Source organism: Podarcis liolepis (assembly GCF_965112155.1).
Source record: "Podarcis liolepis genome assembly, chromosome: 12".
Lineage (NCBI taxonomy): Eukaryota > Metazoa > Chordata > Lepidosauria > Squamata > Lacertidae > Podarcis > Podarcis liolepis.
The window spans coordinates 51,582,107-51,599,850 of NC_139563.1; the positions used below are offsets into that span (position 1 = coordinate 51,582,107).

The 17,744-nt window shown below is 43.3% G+C and overlaps 1 protein-coding gene and 1 long non-coding RNA gene across 2 annotated transcripts in view; both read left to right on the forward strand.

The window, feature by feature from the left end:
• LOC310690125 overlaps positions 1–17,744 on the forward strand; it is a 125,210-nt gene that overhangs the window by 24,088 nt on the left and 83,378 nt on the right. The window lies entirely within an intron of this gene.
• TRANK1 (tetratricopeptide repeat and ankyrin repeat containing 1) overlaps positions 1–17,744 on the forward strand; it is a 53,469-nt gene that overhangs the window by 12,958 nt on the left and 22,767 nt on the right. The window contains exons 2-12 of the mRNA XM_083467741.1: positions 1,764–1,916; positions 2,247–2,376; positions 3,596–3,746; positions 5,911–6,029; positions 7,485–7,568; positions 7,956–8,094; positions 9,000–9,131; positions 10,664–10,834; positions 12,824–12,985; positions 14,702–14,956; positions 16,407–16,583. Of these exons, the coding sequence (XP_083323867.1) occupies positions 1,765–1,916; positions 2,247–2,376; positions 3,596–3,746; positions 5,911–6,029; positions 7,485–7,568; positions 7,956–8,094; positions 9,000–9,131; positions 10,664–10,834; positions 12,824–12,985; positions 14,702–14,956; positions 16,407–16,583 (1,672 nt within the window). The 5' untranslated portion in view covers position 1,764. The remainder of the gene's footprint in view (positions 1–1,763; positions 1,917–2,246; positions 2,377–3,595; positions 3,747–5,910; positions 6,030–7,484; positions 7,569–7,955; positions 8,095–8,999; positions 9,132–10,663; positions 10,835–12,823; positions 12,986–14,701; positions 14,957–16,406; positions 16,584–17,744) is intronic.

The window sequence follows — 17,744 nt, forward strand, 5'->3', positions numbered from 1 at the left end:
TCTGTAAGACGCACCAGACCACAAGACGCACCTAGTTTTTGGAGGAGGAAAACAAGAAAAAAAATATTCTGAATCTCAGAAGCCAGAACAGCAAGAGGGATCGCTGCGCAGTGAAAGCAGCAATCCCTCTTGCTGTTCTGGCTTCTGGGATAGCTGCGCAGCCTGCATTCGCTCCATAAGACGCACACACATTTCCCCTGACTTTTTGGGAGGGAAAAAGGGAGTCTTATAGGGCAAAAAATACGGTATGTCTGCACCTTCTAAGAGCGAGAGGAGGAGAGAGCAGGTAGGTCTTTTAGGTGCTACAGAGGCGGCAGCAAGGAAAAGACTGGTTGTGATAGGAAAATAATGAATTTGGCTGTTTTAACAGCAGAATCCTAAACTGAAGTAAGAGGCTTGTTATACCACCTGAGGGCAGGGCTTTATTTTCCAAGGAAACATTTCATTCAACTGCTAGGCGCAGTTGTCCTTGTTGGTTTCTTTTGACTTGGCAAACCAATATAATTTTCACCTTTGCTAATATGAAGATTGCCTTAGCTCAAAAACAGGAAGGAAACCATGGAGGACTCTCTGTGCTTTGCTTAAGGATCACGGCAGTCCTGGGCAATAGCTGTTAATTTTGCAGCCCCAGAGATGGGGAATTTACCCCATTGTTACTCTTCTCATTCGCAGCAACCTGAAACTTGCATAGCACCTAAAGGGCCTCATATCATTGCCTGCGACTTCCTCTCTCCCTCAGCCTTAAGAACCTTATAAGACGCAGACAGGGATAAAGGTTTTATCACCAGATAGTCATTTTGAGTCTCCCTGCCCCATCTTCTTGCTTTGCTTACCATCTGTCCGGATGGGAGAGTTCTGCAGAGCTCAAAGGGTTGCACGTTACTTTGTGATATTTTGTTTGGGTTAATAAAGGTATTACATTAATATGGACTTTGGGATTTTTCTTATGTGCCAAACTTTTTGACCTCTAAAATTGTATTTATAAAATGTTTCCTCTGCCAAACTTTCTGATCTCTAGTAGCACCTTAAAGACCAACTAAGTTAGTTCTTGGTATGAGCTTTCGTGTGCAAGCACACTTCTTCAGATACACTGTGTATCTGAAGAAGTGTGCTTGCACACGAAAGCTCATACCAAGAACTAACTTAGTTGGTCTTTAAGGTGCTACTGGAAGGAATTTTTTTGTTTTGACTATGGCAGACCAACACGGCTACCTATCTGTTTCTGATCTCTAAAATTGTATTTATAAAATGTTTCCTCTGCCAAACTTTCTGATCTCTAAAATTGTATTTATAAAATGTTTCCTCCTCCCACCCCCTTAATAATTTGGGTGGTGGTGGTAGAAGACAGATGCAATTAAAATAAGAGGCGAAAACAAACCAGAGTTGGAGAGGGCAGGTTTCTGCTCAGCTCCTGCTACAAAAGGCTTCCTTCTTGTGACACCTTGTGTCCTTTTATGTTGGATCTAGATCCAATGTTTCCCAAACTTGGGCCTGTTTTGGTCTCCATCATCCCTAGCTAGCAGGACCAGTGTTCAGGGAGGATGGGGGTGTTGCAGTCCAAAAAACAGCTGGAGACCCAAGTTTGGGAAGCGCTGGTCTAGAGAGTCCCGATAATACTTCAGCTTATCATTGATGGTAGAAGCACTTTATTGGTGTTTAAATATATGCGGTGTTGGTTAAGTAACTGAAAATGCTCTCGTGCTGTGGGGTAAGGGAAATATTTTGTGCTGTCTCTCAGAGCATATTTATTTCCTCTTTGTCAGAATGGATCCCTTCAGCTTTGGGGACCCCAGTAGTTACGCCGAGTTCTTGAGAGTGCAAGGGAATCAAGACTTCAAAAATGGAAACTATGCTCTTGCCATCAGAAAGTATGACGAAGCACTAAACGTACTGGTCTATTTACACAAAGCAGTAAGGTAAGCTCTTTCTGAGAGAACTGTGAACTGTCTAGCGCTAGCTTCTAGACTTGAGCTTTCCTTCTGTGAAGCTACTGAACTTGGATTCCAGTCACCAAGTTATCTGTGATCTTTGCAGTAATTATTTGCCGTTTTCCTTACACTCTTTATTCAACTTTTCATAGCAGTGTTCTGTTGGGATTTAATAAAGGGAATGCATAAGGTATAACAATTCCCCCCTCTACTCTATTTCTGTGTAGAGGAAGGGGGGCGGGAATCTGTTCATGTGTTCTGTAAAACTATAAAGCTGTTTCTCTTGACGCAACTACATTTCACATTCTCATCTTTTAGTTTTTCCCAACGGCGAGAAGTGGCAGTTTTACTCTGCAACCGATCAAATGCATTTTACAACTTAAATAAATGGAGAGAAGCCTTCTGCTCAGCAAGACAGTGCCTCCAGTGGGATCCAGCTTACGTTAAGGTATTCTGTACTCTACGTAGCGGCTGAGTGGCCATCTGTCATGGATGAGATTCGTGCAAGATGACCCTGAGATGACCTTACCAGGGCCGTCTTAAGCGTACCTGGTGCCGTGGTGCAAAGATCCGTCTCCCACCCCGTTTCCTAGAGTTGTTGACCTTTTCCCAAGCCTCTGCGGGGATTGCTCTCCTCCCGTGGGGGCTTGGGAAGGAAGCTGCACATTCTCCAGCCATATGGTTGCAGCTGGTGGGCGTGGAGGTTGCAGCTGTTGGGCCATATGGTTGCAGCTGGTGGGCGTGGAGGAGGGAAAGGGGAGGCTGCCGGCAAAGCCGCGCAGCTCCCCCACTCGCTGGGGCGCCCCGAGAGGCCGGCGCCCTGGCACAACGTGCCACTAAGCCCAATGGGAAAGACAGCTCTGTCCCTTACAACTCTATAGTTATATGATTCTCTAAGCCTAGGTTGCAGGGTTGTTGTTTTTTAATTAAAAAATAAAATAAGGATTAAGAGTTCTGAATGTAAGATATTTTGAAGCAATGTGTGCTTTGACTCTTAAAGAGAAATTTCAAGACCGAAAATGCAAGGATTGAGCGCTGACATTAAAGGAGCTTAAAGCTTGAAGAACTTTGGATTTGCATTTGCTTGTTAAATTTTGTTGTATTCGGAAGCTCCACGTTTTGGCTTGCAAGTCACTTTTACTTAATATGAACAGAAAATTATTTGCAGAGCAGCTGTTGGCTCAGAGCAGCGTTCCCGTTCAGAAATTTATTTATTTAATTTCTGCACCACCCTTCATCCGAGGCTCACAGGATGGTTTTCAATATAAAAACACAAAAAACATGGTGCTTAAATAAAATATTACTGACAACAGAAATAAGATTTGTATCCAAGTTTTAAAAAGCCACACCATAGGAAGAAACAAAAGCAATCACCCTCCCATAGTTGAGAAGGCCATAATAAACCAAATGAATGTTTAATTTTATCATGTTCGTTAATATCTGAGTATATATTCTGAGTAAAACATAGTTGACTAGTGCCCATTGTATTTGGTGCAAAAGTGTTTCAACCCTGCCATTTTAAATGTATTTACTGCTAGGTTATTCTGTTCTTATATTGAAATGTTGCTATTAAATGTATGTTAGCCTTCACATATGTTCCTGAAGTGAAAGACTGACTCTTGGGATCTTTCTTTCTTTCTTTCTTTCTTTCTTTCTTTCTTTCTTAGGGGTACTATAGAGCTGGCTACTCCCTGATTAAATTGAGACAGCCTCTCGATGCTGTTAAAACGTTTTATCAAGGTTTAGACTATCTCCATGGTTCATCAGATGTGGCTCAAATTTCTGATTTTATAGTCGGTATCTTCTCAAGCGTTAACGGTAAGTGATAACGTGAGATTTTGTCTTCATTAAACTGTCACAATTAGGACAGGATGGGGGCAGCTGATGGCTGGTGAGTGCCTGAAATGAATGGCCTCATTTGCAAATCACAGTAAACCGTAGTCTGAAAGAAACTATGGATTACCATGAATGAGCAGCATGCAAGTGGTTCACTACTCCTTTTGCTGAGTAACAAACTCTGGAGTGGATGTGCAAACCAACTCTTGTAGTTTATTTCTCTCCAAATAAGCTATAAGCAATAGACCAAGAAAGAAACTTGGCTGCTTCTTGTGTTTTGTTCAGAGATAAACAAACCACTACACTGGTTTGCACCCAGCGCTAAGCCAGCCAATCCACGGTGTGTGTTTTTTTACAGGCTTAGTGCGTCATAACTGAGCAGCGGGCAGCAGCGGGCTTCTCATTCGCAGTCATTTATAATGTGTTTCAGAGTATTGCTTACAATGATGTGCAAACCAGGTCATTGTCCACAATCATCCTTATAGTGTCACCTTTGCAAAATGGATTTGTGACCTCGGGCTGGTGGGTAAAATGTCTGCAATGCTAGGTTAAAACGGCAAGATCTTTGCCCTGACCCAGCGAGGGAGTTAGCCGCGCAGAAGCGGCTTCAGGGAGCAGATGGAAGAACCAGGCTTGCAGTGTGCTTTCAGGCGCACGATGTCTGGTGGTTCTCTTTGCACGACGTGGTGGGGATAGGAAGGAACCTGTGCTCCAATCCCTATGCCCAGATTCTGCACATTTGGCATTGCCCCCTGCTATATCTGCAGGTGGGTGACAATGTTTTTCAGCGCTTCCCTATGTTGAAAACTCATTACAGACAGAAAGCCAAGAGCAGGAAAAGAACGAAATTACAAATGATATATAATGAACTGAAAAAGGTATTTAAATATACCTTCCTGAAGAAACCAGAGGCCTTTCTCCTGGGCATGGTCAGCCAATTGGTGCCAAAGAAGGACAGAACTTTTTTTCATGTATGCTACAACAGCAGCAAGAATACTCATCGCAAAGTATTGGAAGACACAAGATTTACCCACTCTGGAAGAATGGCAGATGAAGGTGATTGACTACATGGAATTGGCAGAAATGACTGGCAGAATCCGAGACCAGGGAGAAGAGTCGGTGGAAGAAGATTGGAAGAAATTTAAAGACTATTTACAGAAATATTGTAAAATTAATGAATGTTAGAAGGATGTTGGATAGAAACGAAGTGGTTTCCAACTGTAATGCCTTAAGAGATACGAAAAAAGATTTACAAATGGGTAAAAGTTTAATGGTAAGGATTTGCTGAACTAACAAACTGAAGTGGAATACAAAAAAGGGAGGTACGAGGAGGTCAGGGGAAATAAGCGTATGGAAGATATATATATATTATTTATTACGGCCATAGGCCCATACACGTATGGAAGATATGTTACGGAAAATCAATGTGTTTTTAACTGTTTTTATTTTGTATGTTTCTTTTTATTTTTCATTTTTACTGTTATATTTTAAAAACTTTAATAGATATCTTTTTTTAAAAAAAGAAAAAGAACGAAATTACCCCCCCGCCGACTGCGTTAGTTTTCTATTTGTATAAATTTTGGTGCATTGGAAACCTGCAGGCTGAAATGACGCAGCCCATTCTACCACTACAACATTCTGCCATCAACTTCCCACCTCATTCTGTTGCTTGCATAGACCAGCTGAAGGGAGCTCTAGGGAGAGAGCATTGGTGATTGTGCAGTTTGTTTCCTCTGTTGTGTAAAGGCTTTTCCCCTTCCTTGTTGATGCCATGAGGGGATTTCCTAAGTTGGAAGAGCACAAACTGTAAATGATGATGATGATGATGATGATGATGATGAAGGTTATGCAGGCTTAAGCCTCTCTTGTTTCGTGTTGCCCCCCTTTAGATGAGAGCCAGTGTGGTGTAGTGGTTAAGAGTGGTAGTCTCGTAATCTGGTGAATCGGGTTCGTGTCTCCGCTCCTCCACATGCAGCTGCTGGGTGACCTTGGGCCAGTCACACTTCTCTGAAGTCTCTCAGCCCCACTCACCTCACAGAGTGTTTGTTGTGGGGGAGGAAGGGAAAGGAGATTGTTAGCCGCTTTGAGACTCTTTAAAGGGAGTGAAAGGTGGGATATCAAATCCAAACTCTTCTTCTTCTTCTAGATGAACGGACTATTACCCCACATTTATTATCCGTCTGTAAAAAAATTGTGAGCGATAATTTCACGCCACCAATTTGGCAACAGGTGATTGAAAAGCTGGCCAGAAAAGGACTGTGGCAGGTAGGCATCTTATCGTTGTAAATAATGACATCGTTTTTTCTCCTGAGCTCAGGCTGGCTTTTCAAAACCTGTATGACAGTAGGTAATCGCAGGTTCTGGAATCTGTCTGCTTCGACGTTTCAGCCCTGTGATCGCATAGCCCATCTTAGAATTGGGATGAGCTGACGTGAATTGTAGGTGTGCTTCCTTAATTTGTAAGCTTAGCACAGTTTTTGGTGTAGTGTTCATTATTTTTGCTCGCACCTTTTAAAGAAGGAAAAAGAGAGACAGACCATGTAGGTAACAGTAAGCCAAACAGTGGTGCCCCGCAAGACGAATGCCCCGTAAGACGGAAAACTCGCTAGACGAAAGAGTTTTCCGTTTTGGAGGTGCTTCGCAAAACGAATCTCCTATGGGCTTGCTTCGCAAGACGAAAATGTCTTGCGAGTTCCTGCGGGGTTTTCCCCCTCCCCCCCTTTTCTAAGCTGCTAAGCCGCTTATCCACTTATCTGCTAAGCCGCTAAAAGCCGCTAATAGCGCTAATCCGCTAATCCGTCAATGGGCTTGCTTCGCAAGACGAAAAAACCGCTAGACGAAGAGACTCACAGAACGGATTCTTTTCGTCTTGCGAGGCACCACTGTATGGCTTGCTGTGGATAGGCAAGCATTGGGAGAAAAGCACAGCCATTGCAGTCGTTCTCTGCTCCTGCTGCCATGCTACTGGGAGCTCAGCCATGGCTTGGCTTCATGTTATGTCTGAGCATTGTCTTGTGGTCTATCTCACTCCAAACAAATCACAATGGCAAGCCAAGGACAAAACTTGGTGGCTTGTTGAAGTGAGACCCAATGACGAGGCCAGATTCATACAGAACAGTAAACCAAACTGGTTTGGCTCTCAGCAGCTAAACCAGTAGCATGAGCAGGAAAGGACAACCACTGCAGTTTTCTCTACGTTGGCAGGTCATAGTGCAGCAAAAAGCACTTTCTTTACTTCCAACGCTGTTTCATGGATGTTTAGGTAATTACATTCTTGCAGCCTGATGCAATAGTAACCTGTGTTGATCAGCAAAAAGAAGCAAATAGCCGCTGCTCAGCTACTACACATGTGGTGGTTCTTAACTCTCACCTTTCTACTGATGCCAATAATCTCTGAGGAAGCAATACTGAATTCAGTTGTCCCTTCCTTCCCCCAACAAGTGAACACTTCTGTCTCATTCAACAGTAACAAGGTGTAATCTTTGGTGATTCCGGAAAAGCAAAATTTTAAGGTATTGGTGTTTATTCACTAACAGTAGCGCCTAGACAGAGAAAATAGAATCAGAATACAGCCAGATATATATCCTTTTCACGCTTTCCATCGTTTCAAAGGATTGTTCTTGTTAGCAAAAGCACCAGGTGTCGCTGTGATCTGAAAAAGATGTGAGGTCTACATGCTTTTGAAGTTCTAACGAAAAAATCTTTTCCCTCACTCCCTAGTCTTGCCTAGTGTTGGCTGCTGAGAAAGACCGGTTGCCAAGGAATCTGCAAGTGACCAATTTATCACTAAGAGAGCTGTTTGAGGTTTGTCGAAATCTTCCAGTAGAAATCCTTTACTGGGGCCTGGGTGAATGGAATTAGGAAAAGGATTTCACCAGAGGGCTTGCATGAATGGCAGGTAACATAGGTAACGAATATATGTTGTACAAACTAAAGGGTGCAGTCCAGCAAACTTAAAAAACGACAACCCAAATCCATTACTAGCTTGCTTTAACAGACTTGTCTATTTCCCTTAATTGTGGGTGGACATGGATAACAGGGTTTTAGTTTGTTTATTTAAGGCAAACATGGTGCTTAAATAAAATACTACTGTCAACAGAAATAAAATTTGTATCCAAGTTATGCTGCCTAATCATCAGCATTTCTGTGACCAGAGCCTTATACATGTATTCTTTGTTTCTCTTGAACCAGAAATATGTTCTCTTTGGCCAGTATGAAAAAATGGAAAGGGTGCCCAAACTGGTGGAGTGGCTTGTCTCCCTCGGAGCAAATATAAGAAGTGTTGGAACCTATCCTCTTCATGCTATCATCATGCTTTGTATCAAAGCAAGTAAGTGCTTAAAAAAATCAAATCAAAATAAATGATGTCCTGAATGGTGCTGCAGGTAATTTGGAGATGAATTTTATATGCAAAACATAAAGCTATGGTCCTATGAAAATAGTGAGAGATGTACAATATAGGCTGGACAGCCTTTGGATGGGGAGACACTTGTTGGGGGCAGCGTAGAAGTAGCTATGTTATAAAGTCTGGTATTTTCCCTTCCTCAGTATATTAAGAGTATCTGTAAACTGGTCTTACTGGGATGCGGGTGGCGCTGTGGGTTAAACCACAGAGCCCAGGGCTTGCCAATCAGAAGGTCGGTGGTTCGAATCCCTGCGATGGGGTGAGCTCCCATTGCTCGGTCCCAGCTCCTGCCAACCTAGCAGTTCGAAAGCACGTCAAAGTGCAAGTAGATAAAGAGGTACCACTCTGGCGGGAAGGTAAACGGCGTTTCCATGCGCTGCTCTGGTTCGCCAGAAGCGGCTTAGTCATGCTGGCCACATGACAGAGCAGCTGTACGCCGGCTCCCTTGGCAAATAAAGCGAGATGAGCGCCGCAACCCCAGAGTCGGTCAGGACTGGACCTAATGGTCAGGGGTCCCTTTACCTTTACCTTAAACTGGTCCTAAAGAGAAAACTAACCCAAAGGCAGGGAGGAGCTGTAAAAATACTGTACCGTCAAACTAGAGTGGCACCATTTCATATTCTGGACTTGATTTGTGCCGCGTGTGCCAAGAACATTGGCTATCCCTGCCCTGCAAGGTTCTTTGCTATACACCAACTAGACTAGATAAAGCCAAGCAGGGAAAATAAATTATATTGCAAAGATATATCCTATCCTTTTTATGTATTCTGGAAAGGTTAAGCACAGTCTTCCTTAAATTGATGGTGTATTTCTTCTTTTTAATTATTTAGATGGTAACTACCTTTTCAGTTGGTTATTGAATTATAAGCCTGAACTGAAGGATCTTATCAACCAGCAAAATGAAGAGGGGGCCACAGTTCTCCACGTTGTAGCATCTCATTCAGTTGGCTATCCTATGAAAAGTAAGTTTGTGTGTAAGTGTATGTGTGTGTGTTTAGGTAACCTGGTTTTTGGACAATACAGTGGTGCCCCGCAAGACGAATGCCTCGCAAGACGAAAAACCCGCTAGACGAAAGGATTTTCCGTTTTTCGATGCGCTTTGCAAGACGAATTTCCCTATGGGCTTGCTTCGCAAGACGAAAACATCTTGCGAATCTTGCGATTTTTTTCGCTCCCCCCCTTTTTCTAAGCCGCTAAGCCTCTAATACCCTTTTAGCTGCTAAGCCGCTAAGCCTTTAATAGCCGCTAAACCGCTAATGGCGCTAAGCCGCTAATAGGGTTGCTAGACGAAGAGACTCGTGGAACAGATTATTTTCGTCTTGCGAGGCACCACTGTACACTATCTTGCTAGTTTAATTCTTGTTCTCCTATTCTTTTTACAGAAACCCTAGAAAGGGCTAACTCTGGCTAACATTGTGCTTTTAACAGAGACCGGCTTTTGTGTTGCTGCATTTTGAACAGAATACTCAGACTAGGAATCTGCTTTCCTTGAGACCATCTCTAGTGGACATATTCTCATAGAATTGTAGCATGATAGTTTCTGCAAGTTTTATTTTGCCCACGAGGTGGCAGTGGGAAAACAAGTGTCTGTTCCAGCATCAAGAGTAGGCTTCTAATTCAGTAACAGTGCAATCCCAGGTTGATCTACTCAGAAATAAGCTCCATTGAGTTCAGTGGGGCTTACTCCTAGGTAAGTGGGTTGGCAGTAGTAAGCATCATCGTGTTAATGGAAGAGATTTTCCCAGAGCCACTTGGGTGACCGAAAAGTTGGAATAACATGAGTAATAAATTCACTGCTGTCGCAGAAAGGGAATGAATAATGGGATAAAGACATGCTCAGGAAGGACTGTATTTAATTAATAGAACAATGGCTCTGGGCGTAGAAGGTCCCAGAATCAGTGGGGCCATCTAAACCTAGGAGTTCCATAAGATTGGAGCCACCATTGAAAAGCAATAATTTTGTGCTCCCAGTATTTTTGAAATAACGATTTGTATTGCTTTGCACTAGGGAGTGGGGGAAGCAGGTGTCTTGTTGGCTTCCTGTCTTGCAATCCTTTTTGAGATTGAAGGGGAGAAACTACGCATCTATCTGTTCCATTTGAAAAATGCACCTACATTCCTCTTTTTTTAAAAAAATTATCAGTCTAGTGGGCACCCAAAATGTGAATCCTCCACCATATATTTCTCAGCCCAAATTGGTGACCTGGGAACTTTTTGCAGTTTTTCTTATCCTCTTTTCCCTGTGTGACAGACCAGGCGTAGGTGAACGAGTGGTGTGTTTTGATGTTTCTGGCAAACATGGATTGCTGCAATCAGTTACTGATTGTTTGCTCTTTGGACCAGTTTCAGAACGGCTGCATACGAGCGCCACCCACTTCTCAGAGGTTCTTCCTTCCTGCAAGTGTCAAATCACAAAGCTGAACTCATGACGTGAAGCCTGTTGTGATTCAAGTCAAGAATATTGCAGGCTCCTTTTATATGTTTTGTATTTCAGATCTGATAGAAAACGTGGTGATGCTTCTGAACGCTGGGGTGGATCCAAAGATCTGTGATGCCCAGTCAAGGTCTGCTATGGATATCTTGAAAAAACACAAGAAGTTCAGGGTTGTAGATATAATCAGCAAGCACAAGGAAAGATTTAATCTACACCAGGATGAGTCACCAGGTACTTCAGAGACAGGCCTGCTTGTTGAATTCAGTAATAACCCTCACTTGGCAAAAGTGTCCTCTTTGTTTTCTAGGTTGGGTCTCCCATCTGTTGTTGGACTACAACTCCCATCATTCATACCTAGCAGAACCAGTAGTCAGGGATGATGGGAACTGTAGTCCAAAAACAGCTGGAAACCCTGCTGTAGACATAACATTTAACCATTATTCAGGGACTGGACATCATGATCATTCTTCTCCTCTCCATCTCTGTGTTAATTTCATCCATGTCCAGACTTCCCACCCCTAACCATGGTTTCCTGTTAGGTTTTTGCAAAGTGTTTTTGTCGCCAAAGCTTTGAAACTGGGCTTTGATACGGGAAACCCAAAGCTGCTACACTATGACAGCTATCAGTACTGGTGCAGAGCTGAGACAAGCATACATAGGCCGAGGAGATTTGTGCAGTCCTTCAGGCTTGTGTGCCTGCTACTGTACTAATAATATCTCACCAGTTGAGCAACAGGGCTGCATGGCGACGTTGTTTTGGTTGATACATATAATTGTGTGTTGTTATGTGCTAGAGATGGAGCTTTCCCCTAAAGTTCTTTTGGGAAACTCTGGGGTTCCTCTGAAGCTTTTCAGGTCATCTTCAGAAAGAAGATGCCAGACACTCTTCTCCGAAAGAATCTTGCTCACTCCTACAATTCACAACGGCTGAGAAGTGTTGGGGGTGTATTCTAGAGCAGGGATGGCCCTCCAGATTTTTCAAGACTCCCGTCATCGCTGAGCAGTGGCTGGGGCAGATTGGAGCCTAAAAACTTCTGGAGAGGGACATGTTCCTCAGTCCTATTCCAGGGTATGCTCTTTGGTTATGGGCCCAGTGCTGAGGTCCAACAACTATCTACAGTGGTACCTCGAGTTACAAATGCCTCAGGTTACAAACGCTTCAGGTTACAAACTCCGCTAACCTGGAAGAGTTACCTTGAGTTGAGAACTTTGCCCCAGGATGAGAACGGAAATCATGTGCCGGCGGTGCAGCAGCAGCAAGAGCAAAAGCACACCTCTAGTTAAGAATAGTTTCAGGTTAAGAACGGACCTTCAGAATGAATTAAGTTTGTAACTAGAAGTACCACTGTATTTGTTGTTTAGTCGTGTCCAACTCTTCTTGACCCCATGGACCAGAGCACGCAGGGTACTCCTGTCTTCCACTGCCTCCCACAGTTTGGTCAAACTCAAGTTGGTAGTTTCAAGAACACTGTCCAACCATCTCGTCCCCTTTCGTCCCTTTCTCCTTGTGCCCTCAATCTTTCCCAACATCAGGGTCTTTTCCAGGGAGTCTTCTCTTCTCATGAGGTGGCCAAAGTATTGGAGCCTCAGCTTCAGGATCTGTCCTTCCAGTGAGCACTCAGGGCTGATTTCCTTAAGAATGGATAGGTCTGGTCTTCTTGCAGTCCATGGGACTCTCAAGAGTCTCCTCCAGCACCATAATTCAAAAGCGTCAATTCTTCGGCGATCAGCCTTCTTTATGGTCCAGCTCTCACTTCCATACGTCACAACTATCTATAGGCAATACAAAAGAGTTATGTGTCCAACAGAAAGAGTTATCCAAGAATGTTTCCTAGAATTTTCTACAGGATTTCCAAAACACATTACCTTGATGTGTTTCTGAAGAGAAAAGCAACAACAGTCCCATGGCGTAGCAATTAAAAGATGTAACCCTTTTTAAACAGCATGATTTTATAAGCATGATTATATGCATGAGGTATTGTCACAGCTGCCTCTTTCAAGATGGTTACAGCGGAAGGTTTTGGATGACGGGAAAATTTGAAAACCACTGGTCTTTGGGAAATATATGGCTATTGGAAGCAGAAATGTTGGGCCACTTTACTATTGATTTTTTCCCTTCATATCCCCTTATCATGGATTGCAGATCCATGAGCTCTGTTCCCGTCGGAAAAGGAAAGAGAGAAAATGTCTCAGAAAGGTTTTCAATGTTGTTCCCCACAGAGCAGAATGAATGCACAGTGCCTGCAGACAGCGTTGCCTTGCTTCATGATGCTTTTGAGCAGTTTGTGAGGTTTTGCCGTTCGGAAAACAGAGTACATAACATCGGTGTATTGAGGCATGAAAAAGTTCAGAGGCTTCTGAACCTGCTGAATTCAGTAAGAGGTAAATGTTTCATTCTCAGTGTCTGATATATGCCAGGGACATGTTTGAATCATTTCCAAAACACAAGGATGGCTTGGAAACCAAGTAAAATGTTTGCTATAAAGACCAATCCTCCACTACTTAATATTTCTAGAACTTGAGCGTTCATGTTGCTTCATCTAAATAGCCAATTTTGGCAGTTGTTCAAGTCTTGCCGCCCCTTGCACCCCACTGCTGTATGTAGGAAATTAGCACACCGGGGGATATTTTGCAGTTTGAAATACAATCCTCTGCTTGCTATCTACTTGAACGTTCTGAAGGCTGAATATTTACTAATCCATTTTAACTGCTTTGTTTTCCTGTCCTGATGTGCTCCATAAAACCCCAAACTGACAGCTGCATTCCTGATGCATGTCCACTTTCAGTCTTCGGAGGGATCAGCATATCAGATAGAAAGTCTTTATTGCAAAGCATTTATATTGTCCTCTAGGTGGCAAAAGTTGTCCAGTTGGATATTTTAATGTGCTGTGTAAACTGATTTTCTGTGAAAGGTAACCAACTGAGTCGAGGAACATAGAGAATTGTATCGCATTGTTGGATTAACAAAAGAAAAGCACTTGTTGTCGGGGGGGGGGGGGGGTAGCTCCTGCCTCACTTAGAAGCCTTTCAGTGCTTGCCAGAAAGTTTGATGTACCCTAGTGCTAGTTTGTGATCTACGGTTTGTAGCAAATAGACACCAATGGAATCTTTCTGGGAAACAATGATGTATTTTCATTTCCTTCTTCCTGTCTTAAATAGAGAACTGAAACGTCACATTGGCTATTTTGCAGGTTTACGGGGAGTTCAGTTTTTTCTTCCCTAGGTTTGTAGCTTTTTTAATAATGCACAACTGTGTTAAGTGTTTTGAGGAGGGCAATCAGTGCCCATCTTTGTATGTCAATGTATTCAGTTGGCATTTAAATAAGATAGAAGTTGTGACATATTACGGACAGAGCAAAAGGTGAAAGTGTTTTGGATTTTTCTAGAACAACAAAAAATTTCACCATGTCTAAATCAGATTAGAATTTCCAGTTTACATCCAGGCCTCCTCAGAAATAAGCCCGACTGGGTTTGATTAGGTTTGATTCAGTGAGTATCTAGAAGAGATACATACACCACTTGCCCCCCCCCCCCGGACTACTTTCCTGGAAAGCGGGTTAAAGTAATTTGCAGTGGACTCTTGGGTTACGTTACCTTCGGGTTGCGAATGCTGCAAACCCAGAAGTGTATTCTTCAGGGTTTAACCGCGCATTCATGCGCAGAAGCGGCGCCTCTACTTGCTGATTTTTCGGGGTTATGTACGAACCCCTGGAACGAATTACATTCGTATCCAGAGGGTCCACTGTACCTCTGTCTTTAATGTGCTCCACAAACACAGCACACTGTACATGCCAGCAGAAGCATAACAGTTGGAGGGAAACTTCCATACAACTAGGGAAAAAGTGGGTAAAATGCTACCTCTTTTAATTGTTCTGAAAACTACATTAAAGGGAAGAAAAGACATTTTTAAAAGCTAGGAAAAATAAGAAGGGAACAAATGAGAATGAAGGGACTTGGATGGAATGAAACCATGGGGTGCAATACACATGCAATAATCAAATCCGAAGTGCCAAGGAATTTGTTTTTTTAGTCAAGTGTATTTCAAAGATCATGTAACTTTGCTGGGCATAATGGCAGCCTTATTTTGACTACTTTCAGAAATTCCTGAAGAAATAGTTTGTGACATTCCTCCTGTGTGCGCCAGCAGCTTCATAAAGCTGTTGGTGGAGAAGCAAAGGTGGCATGAAGTTATGCTGCTGCTGACCCGAAAAACCACAGGGAATATGACATTGGGAGACGGCCTTATTAAGAACTGCAATCTGTCGGACGTTGACATTGGCACTGTCTTGAAAGACATGGACAGGTCAGATGGGCGACGGCTGCATCTTGTGAGATGCTTGATCCAGAGGGGAGGTGAGTATTCACAGAAACCAGACTTTTTTTTGAAGATCTGAATATCTCTTCGTTCTTGAGTTAAACTAATGCCAGTCTATCTCTTCTGCCTTTTTTTTAAAAAAAATACAGTCGTACCTTGGAAGTCAAACGGAGTCTGTTCAAGAAGTCCGTTCAACTTCCAAAGTATTTGAAAACCAAAGTGCAGTTTCTGATTGGCTGCAGGAAGCTCCTGTAGCCAATCGGAAGCTGCGGAACCCACGTCGGATGTTTGGCTTCCGAAAGAACATTTGAAAACCGGAACAGTCACTTCCAGGTTTCGATCGTTCGGGAGCCGAAACGTTCGAGAACTAGGCTTTTCGAAACCCAAGGTAAGACTGTAACTACAAATAGCCTTTTGTGCCTGCTGAACTATGCCGTGGAAAAGCTGTGGTATTGTGTTGCATAATAAGATGGTGCTTTATGTGAGCAGAGTGTGACCAAGCAAAATTGGTGGCAGAGGCTTGGTGGTGTGGGTTACAATCAAGCAATATTGAATTGTGACGCTATGAGCTGCTTTGGTACTGCTAGCTCAGTTGCAAGCTTGATGTACCCATCCTTTGGTTTAACTTGATTGTAGATGGCTGCAGAAGCTAGGAATTACTGTGGTACAGAGCGCTAAGAACCCACAGTGTCCCCATGGAAATAAACTTTGCTTTTGAGCTGTTTTGAGAAAGAAACAGAGAAACAGAACCCTTGTATAAAGGAGAATAAAGGGGGAAGGGGGGGGAAACCCAAAACTGTATATTTTGCAAAGTTGTTAGAGTGGTACCTCAGGTTACATACAGACTCCGCTAACCCAGAAATCGTGCTTCAGGTTAAGAACTTTGCTTCAGGATGAGAACAAAAATCGGGCTCCGGCAGCGCAGCAGCAGCGGGAGGCCCCATTAGCTAAAGTGGTGCTTCAGGTTAAGAAGACTTTCAGGTTAAGTACGGACCTCCGAACGAATTAAGTACTTAACCAGAGGTACCACTGTATTGTACTTCACCAGATCTTAACCTATTACAGTATTTGTAAGAGTGGATTCCAAATAGCATTGAATCTGGCCATGGCAAGTCTGCGTTTATATGCACGTTGTTCATATGTTGCGAGTTTGTGTAAGTCTTCAATCCAATTGTAGAAGGGAGCCACATTTTTATTAAGCCTGCCTTAAGCTTAAGATAGAGGCTCCCATTATGCCTTCCATACCTCTGTCCTGTTTATCATGGGGCTGCGCTTTGAAAGCCGCCCTTTCATCTCATTCCCCCCCTCCAACCTAAACACTAGTAGACAAAGGGCAGCTTGCATGCAGTCATAGCGAAATCCTTGTTATTAATCTCACAAGCTTCTGTGGATGCATTGTGCCTTTTCTAGAATTGTTGAAATTTAGCTGCTGTTTCCCCCGATAGCATGCGTTTGTAATGTTGGTATTTGTAATATCATTTCCCAAAGCGTCACCTGAGGGGAATAGAGCAAGCCATGAAAAACCGCTTCAGAAATGTTTAAAGAGCAATGATTTTGAGCTGGCATGTGTGCTCCTGAGCTCGGGTGCAAATCCACGCCATATATCCATGGCAGAAGGCGATACCCCTTTACATGCTGCGTTGTCCATTTATTTTGATAAGAAAGGTAAGGACTTTGACTTGGTATTTTTGTGGGTGGTGGTTTATTGAAATAGTTTATAACCTTCACCAACCATGTTGACTGCAGCTTCTCCTGCCATCCTCTCACTATTGCAAAGTCAGTGGCATGGTGTGCAAAAACCACCAGGAAGGGGTTGGGAATGTTCCATAGCTCAGTGTAGAGTCCATATTAATTTATTTATTATTCCAATTATATTCCACCTTTCATCCAGCCGGAAACCCAGCCAGATGGGCGGGTACAAATAATAAATTATTGTTGTTGTTGTTGTTGTTGTTGTTGTTGTTGTTCGAGGAGCTCCTGGAGGCATGCACAGTTCTCCCTCCCCATTTTTATCCCCACAATGACTCTGTGGGGACCCTGTGGAGAGCCAGTATGGTGTAGTGGTTAAGAGCAGTAGACTTGTAATCTGGGGAACCGGGTTCGCGTCTCCACTCCTCCACATGCAGCTGCTGGGTGACCTTGGGCCAGTCACACTTCTTGAAGTCTCTCAGCCCCACTCACCTCACAGAGTGTTTGTTGTGGGGGAGGAAGGGAAAGGAGAATGTTAGCCACTTTGAGACTCCTTCGGGTAGTGATAAAGCGGGATATCAAATCCAAACTCTGTGCAGGAGATTAAGCTGAGAGGCAGTGGGCTGGCCCAAGGTCATCAGTGAGCTGTATGGCTGAGCCAAGGATCTGAACCCTGGTTTCCTAGGTCTTTGTCCTCTAACCACTACCCCACACTGCCCCCCATGATTTCTGCTCGGAAGAATTGTGGGCAGCAAATCTTAAGAAGAATCTTTGCCAAAGCACCCAGAGAGTTTGCTGCCAGTTGAAATGGGCAACTTGGGGTTCCATGAACAAATGAAACCACCTACATCATGTGTAATATTCGTTAGTTCTTTCAAATATCAAAGAACACAGCGTGGCACTTTTTATTCTCCTTTCTGTCCTGTCTTAGAGAGCTACCTCATTTGGAAGCTTTACCTGAACAATTAAGTATAAAATTCAACAGAGCCGAGAGATTTAGCCAAGTTAATTAGGAACAAATGAACCATTGCATTGTATGGAGAATCTATATGCTGGTGTATGGAGAATCTATATGCTGGTGATGGGAGTAAAATGGGGACAACCTGTATGCATAGCGCAGCTCTTGAAGCAGCCTTT